This window comes from Microcaecilia unicolor, unplaced genomic scaffold (assembly GCF_901765095.1).
Source record: "Microcaecilia unicolor unplaced genomic scaffold, aMicUni1.1, whole genome shotgun sequence".
Classification (NCBI taxonomy): domain Eukaryota; kingdom Metazoa; phylum Chordata; class Amphibia; order Gymnophiona; family Siphonopidae; genus Microcaecilia; species Microcaecilia unicolor.
Genome location: NW_021963621.1, coordinates 23138 through 38114, shown reverse-complemented (window position 1 = coordinate 38114; position 14977 = coordinate 23138). Strand labels below are relative to the sequence as shown.

Here is a 14977-nt window from a genome sequence, read left to right as displayed (position 1 = left end):
TGAATGGATTGTCTGGTGTGAGTGTTTCCTTCTGAATGAAGCACATACCACACTCAGGATATGTAAATCGTTTCTCTGGTATGTGGATTCTCTGGTGTGGGTCAACATTTCTTTGTCATTAAAGCTTTTGTCACACTCACTGAGCAAAAATCATTTCCCTCCTGAATGGATTTTCTGGTGTATTTTGAGTGTTTCCCTCCACATGAAGCTTTTACCACACTGACTACATATAAATGGCTTCTCTCCTGTATGGATTTTCTGGTGTGTGATCAGTGTTGCCTTTGCACTAAAGCTTTTACCACACTCACTACATGTAATTGGACATGGCTTCTCGCCTGTGTGGATTCTCTGATGTATGGTCAGTGTTTTCTTCTCAGTAAAGCTTTTACCACACTCACTACATGTAAACGTTTCTCCCCTGTATGTCTTCTCTCGTGTATGGTCAGTTTTCCCTTTACTCTAAAGCTTTTACCACACTCACTACATGTAAATGGCTTCTCACCTGTGTGGATTCTCTGGTGTATGGTCAGTTTTCCCTTTACGCTAAAGCTTTTACCACACTCACTACATGTGAACGGCTTCTCACCTGTATGTCTTCTCTGGTGTATGGTCAGTTTTCCCTTTATACTAAAGCTTTTACCACACTCAGTACATGTAAATGGCTTCTCCCCTGTGTGGATTCTCTGATGTATGGTCAGTGTTCTCTTCTCACTAAAGCTTTTACCACACTCATTACATGTAAACGGCTTCTCCCCTGTGTGGATTCTCTGGTGTATGGTCAGTGTTCTCTTCACACTAAAGCTTTTACCACACTCACTACATGTAAAAAGATTCTCCCCTGTGTGGATTCTCTGATGTATGGTCAGTGTTCTCTTCTCACTAAAGCTTTTACCACATTCACTACATGTAAACGGCTTCTCACCTGTATGTATTCTCTGGTGTATGGTCAGTTTTATCTTTATGCTAAAGCTTTCACCACACTGATTACATATAAATGGCTTCCCTCCTGAATGGATTTTCTGGTGTATTTTGAGTGTTTCCCTCCACTTGAAGCTTTTACCACACTCACAACATGTAAATGGCTTCTCGCCTGTGTGGATTCTCCGATGTATGGTCAGATATCCCATTACGCTAAAGCTTTTACCACACTGACTACATATAAATGGCTTCTCTCCTGTATGGATTTTCTGGTGTGTGATCAGTGATGTCTTTACACTAAAGCTTTTACCACACTCACTACATGTAAATGGCTTCTCGCCTGTGTGGATTCTCTGATGTATGGTCAGTGTTTTCTTCTCCGTAAAGCTTTTACCACACTCACTACATGTAAACGGTTTCTCCCCTGTGTGGATTCTCTGGTGTATCATCAGTTTTCTCTTCTCACTAAAGCTTTTACTACACTCATTACATGTAAACAGATTCTCCCCTGTGTGGATTCTCTGGTGTATGATCAGACTTCCTATTACGCTAAAGCTTTTACCACACTGATTACATATAAATGGCTTCTCTCCTGTATGGATTTTCTGGTGTCTGGTCAGTGTTTGCTTCTCAGCAAAGTTTTTACCACACTCAGTACATGTAAATGGCTTCTCTCCTGTGTGGATTCTCTGGTGTCTGGTCAGTGTTTTCTTTATAGTAAAGCTTTTACCACAATGACTACATATAAATGGCTTCTCTCCTGTATGGATTTTCTGGTGTGTGATCAGTGTTGTCTTTACACTAAAGCTTTTACCACACTCATTACATATAAATGGCTTCTCTCCTGTGTGGATTCTCTGATGTATGGTTAGTGTTCTCTTCCTACCAAAGCTTTTACCACACTCACTACATATAAATGGCTTCTCTCCTGCGTGGATTCTCTGATGTATGGTCAGTGCTCTCTTCTTACTAAAGCTTTTACCACACTCACTACATGTAAACGGCTTCTCACCTATGTGTCTTCTCTGGTGTACGATCAGATTTCCCATTACGCTAAAGCTTTCACCACACTGATTACATATAAACGGCTTCTCTCCTGTGTGGATTCTCTGGTGTCTGGTCAATGTTTTCTTCTCAATAAAGCTTTTACCACACTCATTACAAATAAATGGCTTCTCTCCTGTGTGGATTCTCTGATGTATGGTCAGTGTTCTCTTCCTACTAAAGCTTTTAACACACTCAGTACATGTAAACGGCTTCTCTCCTGTGTGGACTCTCTGATGTATGGTCAGTGTTCTCTTCTTACTAAAGCTTTTACCACACTCACTACATGTAAACGGCTTCTCACCTGTGTGTCTTCTCTGGTGTATGGTCAGAGTTCCCATTACGCTAAAGCTTTTACCACACAGATTACATATAAATGGCTTCTCTCCTGTATGGATTCTCTGGTGTACTGTCAGTGTTGCCTTTGCAGTAAAGCTTTTACCACACTCACCACATGTAAATGGCTTCTCACCTGTGTGTATTCTCTGGTGTCTGGTCAGTGTTGCCTTTGCAGTAAAGCTTTTACCACACTCAGTACAAGTAAATGGTTTCCCTCTTGTGTGGAGTCTCTGATGTTCTGTGAGCTCTATCTTATGCCTGAAATTCTTATTACATTCAGTGCAGGTAAATAGTTTCATTCCTGTGCGGATTCTCCCATGTCCAGCACGTGCTCCCTTCTGACTGAAGCTTTTACCACAATCAGTAGATGTAAATGGTTTCACTACTGAATGAAGTCTCTTGAGCATTGTGAGGTTTCCTTCCCAACAAGCACTTTTACCACTGTCAGCAGAAGTATATAATCTCTCATTTTTCTTGATCTCCTGGTATTTTGAGAGATTTGCCTTACTACAAAATATTATTTCAGATTTAGTAGAAGTATCCGATTCCTCACCAGTTTGAGCTTTTTGATGATCTGTGACTGCTTCCTCTTGACTAAAGCTTTTCTGACATTCAGCACTTGAAACTGATCTTTGTCCTTGGTGGAATTTTGCATTTTTTGCAAAATTTTCTTCCTTCTTGGAGCTTTTCTCACATCCAGGACATGAAGATATTCTCTCATCAGTGATGTTTTTCTTATATTTTGTAATGTCTGTTTTATTGATAAAGCTTTTCCCATGTTCTGTATTTGTACACATTCTAGTTTCTTTATTAGTTTTTTCATGTTGCATTAGCTTTTTCTTTCTACTGAAACCTTTCCCACATTCAGAGCCTGTAAAATGTTTCTCTTTTATGTCTGTTTTCTGTTGTCCCTGTAGTTCTCTCTTTTGACTGATGTTTTCCCCACTGTCCGTACATGTAGACGGTCTCTCTTCAGTATCAGATCTGTGATGTGATTTTAGAACGAGATGATTGCTAAGGAATATCTCACAAATATCGCAGGAACAGCTTTGATCTCTCGTCTGGTTTCTCTCCTCTTCCCTGTCTGTTTGAGATTACTGGTACTGTTTTCACACAGAGCTGAGTCTCCTGGTGAAGGTTTTTGTTTATTTTGATTGTTTCCCTTTTCTCCCCAGTCAGAACAGGAAGGAGTCTCCTCTTTCTCTCTTTCTGGTAACACCTTTTCCCCTTCAGGCTTCTCACTGAGCTTCCAGTTATGTGTCTCTGTATTACTATTTTTAGGCTCCTCTTTTTCTAAATAAAAAAACAGTATTGTGTATTATTACAGGAAAAGACATAAAAAAACAAAGCTACAATCCAAACGTATCACAGGCACAAAAGCAACAATGATGAGCCAGTAATTATTAAATTGTAACATGGACAAACAATCCACCTAAAGCCGCCTAGGTAAACATTTTTTATATATTTTTAAGGGAGGAGTTTATGGGGTGCTATGTGTTTTTTGTTCTTAGTTATGTGCATAGGGTATTATAAGAAGATTCTTATACCCCTTTAATTTGTGTTTATCTTTAAGGCGATTGTTTGTCCATTTTACAATTTATAATTTTACCCCTGAATGCCGACACATGTTGGGCTGACGAACTTATAGAAAAAATATTATAAGGCTCTTTGGATTCCTTAAAGGATTTTATGAAACAATTACTGGCTCGTCATTGTTGCATAAGTACGTAAGTATTGCAATACTGGGACAAACCAAAGGTCCATTAAGCCCAGCATCCTGTTTCCAACAGTGGCTAGTCCGGGTTACAAATACCTGGCAAGATCCCAAAAAAGTACAAAACATTTTATGCTGCTTATCCCAGAAATAAAGATTGGATTTTCCCCAAGTCCATTTTAATAATGGTCTATGGATTGTTCCTTTAGAAAGCCGTCCAAAGCTTTTTTAAACCCCCCTAAGCTAACCACCATTACCACATTCTCTGGCAATGAATTCCAGATGTTAATTACACGTTGAGTGAAGAAAACTTTTCTCTGATGTGTTTTAAATTTACTACTTTGTACCTTCATTGAATGCTCCCTAGTCCTAGTATTTTTTGGAAAAAGTAAAAAGACACTTCACATCTACCATGGGACCGGACGGGATCCACCCCAGGATATTGAGGGAGCTCAGAGAGGTTCTGGCGGGTCCTCTTAAAGATTTGTTTAATATATCCTTGCAGACGGGAAAAGTTCCGAGGGATTGGAGAACGGCGGATGTGGTCCCTCTTCACAAAAGTGGTGATAGGGAAGAAGCTAGAAACTACAGGCCAGTAAGCCTCACTTCGGTTATTGGAAAAGTAATGGAAGCGATGCTGAAGGAAAGGATAGTGAATTTCCTGGAAGCCAATAAGTTGCAAGATCCGAGACAGCATGGTTTTACCAAACGGAAATCATGCCAAACGAATCTCATTCAGTTCTTTGATTGGGTGACAGGAGAATTGAATCAGGGATGAGCTATGGACGTAATCTACTTAGATTTCAGCAAAGCTTTTGACACGGTTCCCCACAGGAGGCTCGTAAATAAACTGGACAGGCTGAAGATAGGACCCGAAGTGGTGAACTGGATTAGGAACTTGTTGACGGACAGAAGCCAGAGGGTGGTGGTAAATGGAATTCGCTCGGAGGGAAAGGTGAGTAGTGGAGTGCCTCAGGGATCGGTGCTGGGGCCGATTCTGTTCAATATATTTGTGAGTGACATTGCCAAAGAGTTAAAAGGTAAAGTTTGCCTATTTGCGGATGATACTAAGATCTGTAACAGAGTGGACACCCGGGAGGGAGTGGAAAACATGAAGAAGGATCTGAGGAAGTTAGAAGAATGGTCTAAGGTTTGGCAATTAAAATTCAATGCGAAGAAATGCAAAGTGATGCACTTAGGGAATAGAAATCCACGGGAGACGTATGTGGTAGGCGGGGAGAGTCTGATAGGTACGGACGGGGAGAGGGATCTTGGGGTGATAGTATCTGAAGATTTGAAGGTGATGAAACAGTGTGACAAGGCGGTGGCCGTAGCTAGAAGGTTGTTAGGCTGTATAGGGAGAGATGTGACCAGCAGGAGAAAGGAAGTGTTGATGCCCCTGTACAAGTCGTTGATGAGGCCCCACCTGGAGTATTGTGTTCAGTTTTGGAGGCCGTATCTTGCTAAGGATGTAAAAAGAATTGAAGCGGTGCAAAGAAAAGCTACGAGAATGGTATGGGATTTGCGTTACAAGTCGTATGAGGAGAGACTTGCTGAACTAAACATGTATACTCTGGAGGAAAGGAGAAACAGGGGATGATATGACACAGACATTCTGTCAGGTTCTCAGGTTCAGAGCCCGAGGGGCTGGGCTCTGGAGCAAACGTGAGCCCTTGGGCTGCTGACGAGGAGCGACAGCAGCAGGCAAAACCCACCAACCAACACTGGGTAAGCACCCCGGCAGGGACTGCAGGCACTGCCCAGCGAACCGGAACACATGGACTGGAATCCCCCGGACTGGGGAACACAGGACTGGAACACTGGACTGCAATCCCCCGGACTGGAACACACACCGGACCGGAACACACTGGACTGGAGCACACCCGACTGGAACACACACCGGACCGGAACACACTGGACTGGAGCACACTGGACTGGTCCCCCGGACTGGAGGACACAGGACTGGAACACGGGACTGGAGCACACTGGACTGGTCCACACAGCTTCACCTGCACTTAGCTACTAAGCCCCCCAGGAGTTGAGCTCATGGGTTCGAGTAGCCGGCAGGACTTACTGGACGACACAGGGACAGGACTAGAACAAGCTGTAACTGAAGTGCACCTAACTCCTAAAGTGACCAAAAGTGTTCCTAAGCCCAGCACCAACAGAAAAGCTCCCAAGCCCTCCACCAACAGCAGTGCTCCCAACAGAAACTAACAGGGGTGCCCCTACGCCCTACACTAACAGAAGTGCAGGGAAGCCACAAGGGAAAAGGAAGGGAAGACAAATGCCAGACCTAACACTGGTACTTCCTAAGCACCAAGCTGCAGCAGCTAAACATGGGTCATGAGGAAAAGCAGGGCAAGCACAAGGAAACAAACAGGAAAGCCAAATACCCCAACAACAAAAGGTGCTTCCTAAACACTTACTCACAAGGGAGCTCCCAGCACCAAACTCCAGCACTGCACTAACAGCAGTGCTACACACCGTAACAAAAGGGAAAAACAGGGAAGTCAAACACACAAGTCTCAAGTGCACACTGCACTAAACTATCCTGGACCTAAAGCAAGTAGCCAGAAGCAAACATTGCGAAGGCCCTGAAGGAAAGAACCCACTTCCTTATCAAGGCCCTCCCAGATGATGTCACACTCCCTAGACCCAGGCAACAGCACACTAACCCAGAGAGCACACTGAAAACCATAGAGGCCCAACCCACACCAATGCAACACCGTGAAACACTTGAAGCCAGTACACCCAAAGAGAGTTAGAGCAACTCAGACTACCCACACAGGTGCAGTATAGTGAAACAATTAGAGCCCTGCTGCTGGAAGCTGCCAGCACAGAGAGACAGAGCCAGCTCAGAAAGGACAGAGAAAGAAACAGAAGCCAGCTAAGAAGCTGACTCCCAGGAAAGAGGTAAGTTTGAGAGGGGTTCAGACCCCAATCATAACACATTCAAATAATTGAAAGGTATTAATCCGCAAACAAACCTTTTCCGTAGATGCGAAGGCGGTAGAACGAGAGGACATGAAATGAGATTGAAGGGGGGCAGACTCAAGAAAAATGTCAGGAAGTATTTTTTCACGGAGAGAGTAGTGGATGCTTGGAATGCCCTCCCGCGGGAGGTGGTGGAAATGAAACGGAATTCAAGCATGCGTGGGACAAGCATAAGGAATCCTGTGCAGAAGGAATGGATCCTCAGGAGCTTAGTCGAGATCGGGTGGCAGAGCCGGTGGTGGGAGGCAGGGCTGGTGGTTGGGAGGCAGGGATAGTGCTGGGCAGACTTATACGGTCTGTGCCCTGAAGAGGACAGGTACAAATCAAAGTAGGGTATACACAAAAAGTGGCACACATGAGTTATCTTGTTGGGCAGACTGGATGGACCGTGCAGGTCTTTTTCTATCGTCATCTACTATGTTACTATGTTACCCTTTCCACTCCATTTTGCAATTGTAGAAGAAGAACAATTTAACAAGTTTAAAGGCCGTAGGGTTGCCATAAGGGAAGTCAGCACTACCGCCTGGCACACCTTGGGGGTTGTTCTGAGTTTGCAGTGTGCCATTTTCCACGTCAGAAAACATTTTTCTATTTTGTAACGTGGGACTGTGGTGTAGGCGCGTCCAGCGGTAATTGTGGACTGACCGATTACCGCTGCATTAAAACGTGAACCCGCCCAGGCATTAAATGGCCGCATGCAGATTTCTGTTTTAGCAGACGGCTATTTACGCCTCTGTTTTTATGTTTAATTTTTTTATTGATGACATGTTATGTTATATATGGGTATCCATTAACATACATACAATGTAAGTCAGACAACCACAAGAACAGATACAAATAATGCACTATTTCTCATATAAACTATTCAGTCTACTGCTATCGCTATCCTCTGTGAAACCGCCAACTCCCCCCACTCCCTTTGCGCATGAATATCCTAAGAACTAGATTTACATAGGTTATAAACAGTATATTTAATCACGCAATTCCCATAAGTTCATGGAGTCGATTCCTCCAATATGATGGTGCCCTATCTGAAACCCAATGGTTTAAGATGCATTTTTTTTCCCCAGGATGCAAGCCTTACTAAGAAAAATTTTTTCCTCCTGAGACCCCTGATCCCATATTGCAACCGAACTAAACATCACCCGTTCAAAAGAAAAATTCACCTGGTTTCGCAAGACCCGAGTCATAAACCGGGAGAGAGCTGACCAGAACAGCCTGATGCTTCTGCATTGCCACATTCCATGAAAGAAAGATGCAGTCCCCATTGCACACTTTGTGCATGCCATGCCTGCCTAGAAGTAAGCTCTATGTATGGTTCTGAAGTGGCATTCCTGCAACTCAGCGTTATGGACCACCCGAGTGTTCCCCTTAAGTGTACATAAGTACATAAGTAATGCCATACAGGGAAAAGACCAAGGGTCCATCGAGCCCAGCATCCTGTCCACGACAGCGGCCAATCCAGGCCAAGGGCACCTGGCAAGCTTCCCAAACGTACAAACATTCTATACATGTTATTCCTGGAATTTGGAGTTTTCCAAGTCCATTTAGTAGCGGTTTATGGACTTGTCCTTTAGGAAACCGTCCAACCCCTTTTTAAACTCTGCTAAGCTAACCGCCTTCACCACTTTCTCCGGCAACGAATTCCAGAGTTTAATTACGCGTTGGGTGAAGAAACATTTTCTCCGATTTGTTTTAAATTTACTACACTGTAGTTTCATCGCATGCCCCCTAGTCCTAGTATTTTTGGAAAGCGTGAACAGACGCTTCACATCCACCTGTTCCACTCCACTCATTATTTTATATACCTCTATCATGTCTCCCCTCAGCCGTTTCTTCTCCAAGCTGAATAGCCCTAGCCTCCTTAGTCTTTCTTCATAGGGAAGTCGTCCCATCCCCGCTATCATTTTAGTCGCCCTTCGCTGCCAATATTCTCCCCTCTGTTATTCTCCCTCCCAATTCCTGACTCCACCGCTCTGAAACCTCCTTAACTTCTCTTTTAGGTCTATACTCCCCCAGTTACGCCTCTGTTTAAAACATAGGCAATTCCACACTACCGAGCACCACTTACATTTGTAAAAGGCCCCCTTAGTAATACACAGACCCCTTTACATTCCCCTCGCTGCAGAAAATACAACACATCCATGCTGATTATTACCAGAGATGCAGATGATCTCCCTCAAGTAAAAGCTCCTTGTTGGCCTTTCCACATCGGTATAACAGCCATCGGAGTCCTGATCATGTCTCCAACGGTGGCCAGTCTGGTTACAAGCACCTGGCAGATCCCAAAAAGTACATCTATTTCTTTTCTTTTTTTTTAATTGAAAGAAGCCTTTATTCAAAAATTTAGGAGCAATGGCAAAATACAAACAAATAGGTATCACTTAAGACAGTAAGAAGATTTGCTAACAACAAAAGTCAACTAGGAAGCACCAGCAGTGAACAAGAATAAGCTCCCACAACAAGTGAAAACAAGTTTTTTTTGTTACATTTGTACCCCGCGCTTTCCCACTCATGGCAGGCTCAATGCGGCTTACATGGGGCAATGGAGGGTTAAGTGACTCAAGGAGCTGCCTGTGCCTGAAGTGGGTATGGAATTCAGTTCCTCAGTTCCCCGGGACCAAAGTCCACCACCCTAACCACTAGGCCACTCCTCCACCGTTGCTACTATTTGAGATTCTACATGGAATGTTGCTATTCCACTAGAAGTCGGCCCTTGCAGATCACCAATGTGGCCGCGCAGGCTTCTGCTTCTGTGAGTCTGACGTCCTGCACGTACGTGCAGGACGTCAGACTCACAGAAACAGAAGCCTACGCAGCCTTCTACATGGAATGTTGCTAGTGGAATAGCAACATTCCATGTAGAATCTCCAACAGTAGCAACATTCCATGTAGAATCTCCAATAGTAGCAACATTCCATGTAGAATCTCCAATAGTATCTATTTTATTTTTGTTACATTTGTACCCTACGCTTTCCCATTCATGGCAGGCTCAATGCGGCTTACATGGGGCAATGGAGGGATAAGTGACTTGCCCAGAGTCACAAGGAGCTGCCTGTGCCTGAAGTGGGTATGGAATTCAGTTCCTCAGTTCCCCGGGACCAAAGTCCACCACCCTAACCACTAGGCCACTCCTCCACCGTTGCTACTATTTGAGATTCTACATGGAATGTTGCTATTCCACTAGAAGTCGGCCCTTGCAGATCACCAATGTGGCCGCGCAGGCTTCTGCTTCTGTGAGTCTGACGTCCTGCACGTACGTGCAGGACGTCAGACTCACAGAAACAGAAGCCTACGCAGCCTTCTACATGGAATGTTGCTAGTGGAATAGCAACATTCCATGTAGAATCTCCAACAGTAGCAACATTCCATGTAGAATCTCCAATAGTAGCAACATTCCATGTAGAATCTCCAATAGTATCTATTTTATTTTTGTTACATTTGTACCCTACGCTTTCCCACTCATGGCAGGCTCAATGCGGCTTACATGGGGCAATGGAGGGATAAGTGACTTGCCCAGAGTCACAAGGAGCTGCCTGTGCCTGAAGTGGGAATCGATCTCAGTTCCTCAGTTCCCCAGGACCAATGTCCACCACCCTAACCACTGGGCCACTCCTCCACTCTAGTTAAGCCAGGTGGTTTCTTAGAAAAGAGAAAAAATTCAGTTTTTATAAGATTTTAGTACAGTGAACCCCACCCCCCTACCTCACCCAACTAACAGAAAAAAAAAATAAGACTAGTAAATAAAGCAAACACAAAGAAGGAAAAAAAAAATAAAATCCCTGTCCACACCTATACACCCCTCTACCTTCCCCCTCCATCTGTCCTAAACCTCAACATGAGCAGTTGGAAATAAAAGGGAGCCAAACAGCTTCCCATTTAGATGTCGTTTTACAACGCTTTGCCCAGAGCCACTTAACAATTGAAGGCACCTGAGAGGTCTTCCATGAGGCGGCCAAAACAACCCTGGCCGCCAGCATAGCTTGTCGAACCAATAAAGATTGTGAGGTAGTTAAGCCAGGTGGTTTCTTAGAAAAGAGAAAAAATTCAGGAGCCTACTTTATTGGTTCGGCGAGACATCTCTGGAGTCGAAACTGGACCCCCTTCCAAAAAGCACGGACTTTAACACAAATCCACCACAGATGGCCCATGGTACCCTCCTGTCCACACCCTCTCCAACACAAAGAAGATACCTGTGGAAACATATGATGGCGGCGAACAGGAGTTAGGTACCATCTATACAAGACCTTTAAAGCATTTTCTTTAAAGGGTATGGAGACTGAAACCCTGGACAAAGCACGTTCCATTTGTGTCCAATCATCATCACTAAAAGTCACCCCCAACTCCCAATGCCAGCGCACTCGATACTCAACAGAGGCCCGAACCTGCTGAAAAACTACAGACAAGTGATCAACCCCCTCGTCCCTTTAGAATCTTAACACAAGTCAGCCAAAAAATCTTCACTCAGGACTTTTGCCCTATTCTCCCTGGCAGAAAGAAAATGCCTAACTTGGGTATAAGAAAAAACATCTTTAGGGGAAATTGCGTAAGTTTCAGTCAAACTTTGAAAAGGAATAAAATTACCTTCATCAAAAAATTGGCCCGAGGACTCCAGGCACACCTCTTGCCACCGTGAAAAGACCCCGGATTCAAGGCCCAGAGGAAAGAGAGGGTTGTGAGTTATTGGAGAAAGCTTAGATAGTATCAAGTCTTGCTTAACAAACATGCTATTCCAATAGTAAAACATAGTCAATATGGAAGGACAAATCCCCTTTCCCAACAATCTATACCTCCGAGGAAGCCAGATCAACAAACGCAGCTGAGTCGCACCAACTGAAGCCTGTTCCAAGCCAATCCATTTTTTATGGGAAAGTGCGTGATACCACTCAATGGCCACCCGCGCTTGAGCTGCTTTATAATACCAGAGTATATGCGGAACACCAAGCCCTCCCTCCTTTGGGTCCCTATATAACAACTTTTTGGAAAGGCACGGCTTCTTGTTGGCCCAAATAAAGCGTAGGAGACGATTCTGAATGCTCAAAAGAAAGGAGCGAGACAGATGTAAGGGAAGGACCTGGAAAAGATACATCAATCGGGGCAATATATTCATTTTCAATGTAGCAATCCGTCCAAACCACGATAACTCCAGATCTTTATACAGAGCTTTCAAAAGGGAAGGGTAATTAGCTGGAAATAGTTCTGAGAATTTACTAGTAAGTATAATCCCTAAGTATTTAATGACACGAGTCACCCAACGAAATGGAAAGGATTCTTGCAGGGACATTAAAGTCGAGTGAGGGATACCCACTGCCATAGCCTCGGATTTAGATATATTTAGTTTAAAACCAGACACAGATGAGTAAACATCTAAAAGCTTAGTCAAGTTAGGCACAGAAATTAAAGGTTTTGTTAAAGAGAGCAGTATGTCGTCAGCAAACAGTGCCAATTTATATTCCTGACCCTCAACCAGAAGCCCCGAAATATTAGGGTTAACACGAATAGCATTTGCAAGCTGCTCCATGACCACAGCAAATAACATAGGTGAGAGAGGACAACCCTACCTAGTCCCCCTAGCCAGGGGGAACATAGGAGAGTTACCCCGTTAATACGAACACAAGCCTTGGGAGAGTTATAAAGAACTTGTGTCCAACCTATACATCCCAGCCCAATCCCTCTTCTCCATAACCCTGATCATAAAATGCCAATGAACACGATCAAAGGCTTTCTCAGCGTCCAAACTCAAAAGACATAAAGAGGTCTTTTACGTATTAGCTATATGTAACAAGTTGATCATTCAGCGAACATTATCTTTAGCTTGTCTATGAGGAATAAATCCAACCTGGTCAGGGTGAACCAGAACCGGAAGAACTTTAGCCAAACGATTCGCTAGGATCTTAGCTACAATTTTGACATCAGCGTTAAGAATGGAAATGGGGCGATAGGAGGCACACTCCACCTTGTCCTTACCCGGCTTTGGTATTACAGCTATCCAAGCTTCCATCATAGTTGGGAGGAAGAGCCTCTCCTTCCTGTACACCAGTAAGGATCTCAGCCAAAAAAGGGGCCAATTCACCCCTAAACACTTTATAAAAATCATTTGGCAAGCCGTCTAATCCGGGAGCCTTTCCGGCTGGTAAATCTTTGATAACTGCAACAATTTCTTCCACCTGAATGTTACCATCCAGCACTGAATGTTGCTCATCAGACAATGAAGGAAGGTTTTGGGAAGAAAGAAAGGCCTCTATAGCGTCACTTTGGATATTAGGGTCTGCCGAGTATAGAGATTCGTAAAAAGACTGAAAACGCTTACGGATCAAAGAAGACTGAGTCAGCACCTTATTCTTACCATCTCCAACCCGCAAAATGGTACGGTCGAGCCATTGCTTCCGCAATCGAAGGGCTAACGAACGACCCGGTTTATTCCGGTTAAAGTACTGGTGTAGCTGATGCTGTCCCCGAACATACTTTAATTGCTCTGAATAGATATTATCTAATTGAAGACGAAGAGCTTGGATCTTCCGCAAGACAGATACCGAATGCGAGGATTTATGTTGAGTCTCCAAGTAAGATAACTGCGACAAGCACATATTCACCTCTTTCCGACGGGCCCTAGCCTGGATACTAGCTTGTTGTAAGAAAAATCCCCTCGTTACAGCCTTCAAGGCATCCCAAATAATCCCCATTGGAGGACCGGAATTCAGGTTGATATCAAGGTATTCCTTTAAAAGGGTGCGATATGCCACCAACAGCTTCTCATCTCTTAATAAAGAAACATTAAGAGTCCACCTAGTATCCTTATCCGCCTCACAAAGGGAAGAGAGATGAAGCCAAACTGGAGAATGATCCAAAATAGTAATAGATCCCGTACCGGAAGTGTTATCACCCTGGACCATGGCTATATCAAGTAGAAGATCAATACAAGAATAAGAATCGTGAGAGTGAGAATAAAAAGAATAATCTGTTTCTCTGGCATGTTGTAGACGCCACACATCACACAAGGTGCGAGCTAGTGCAGCCAAGGCCTTAGAGATTTTAACGTCATTCTTGGAGACGGGACCAGACTTATCCATACCTGGAACAAACGTAGCATTGAAGTCACCTCCCAGTACAATCTTACCAAAAGGATCAGCTTGTACAATCTTTCCAAGCTTAGAGTAGAATTCAACCTGACAATCATTAGGAGCATACACGGCTACCAGAGAAAAATCCAAATTATTCAAAGACACATGTAAAATCAAAAACCGACCCCTAGGTTCACGCCTAATTTTCCTTACCTGAACCTGTAGAGAGGAATGAAGCAAGATCGCAACCCCCCGCTTCTTCGAGCACCAGAAGCATATCAGAAGCACAAAAAACATTAGGGTACTGACGATGAGTGAGAAACTTTTCATGATCCCGCTTAAAGTGGGTCTTCCTGTAAGAATACCACCTGAGGAGTGTGTAACAGTAAATCCTTAAATAGCTTTTGATGCTTTTGAGGAGAGTTTAGCCCCTTAACATTATAGGTCAAAAACTTAAGATCAACAGTCATTCATAACACAGATGACACACTGGAAGGCACCAACAAAGCGCAAATCTTCCGATCCGTCCAGCATCAGTCAAGGGAAGGAATATGAAAAGGCCCATGTTGAAGGAGAACCCCCCCAAAGACACAACCCTACCCCCACAACCCCCCCTCTTCCCCCCCCCCATTCCCGCTCACCAACCCCCCTTTTCCCCCCCTTCCCCATCCAATCAAAACTCTGTACAGTACCCAAACTTCCACCACCCCTCCCCCTATTCCCAACCACCCCAAACCCCTAGGTAGGGACTGAAAAGCCCCCCAACTAGGTACCTTGGAGAAAGAAACCCACCAACCCGATAACCATCCAAGCCCCCAATCGCCCGTGCATCCCCACTACCCCAAACACATACAGCCCTTATGGTACATCTCACACAAACACACAGCCCTCACTCCCCTACCTC

General features: G+C 44.1%; 1 protein-coding gene across 1 annotated transcript; it reads right to left on the bottom strand.

Moving 5' to 3' along the window:
* Positions 1-354: 354 nt before the first annotated feature.
* Positions 355-3327, bottom strand: LOC115459517 (oocyte zinc finger protein XlCOF6-like). Its single transcript, XM_030189332.1, has 2 exons — positions 1048-3327; positions 355-795 (listed from the first exon to the last, which is right to left on the bottom strand). The coding sequence occupies exons 1-2, from the start codon at positions 3129-3131 to the stop codon at positions 360-362; spliced, it is 2520 nt and encodes an 839-aa protein (XP_030045192.1). The 5' UTR covers positions 3132-3327; the 3' UTR covers positions 355-359.
* Positions 3328-14977: the final 11650 nt, after the last annotated feature.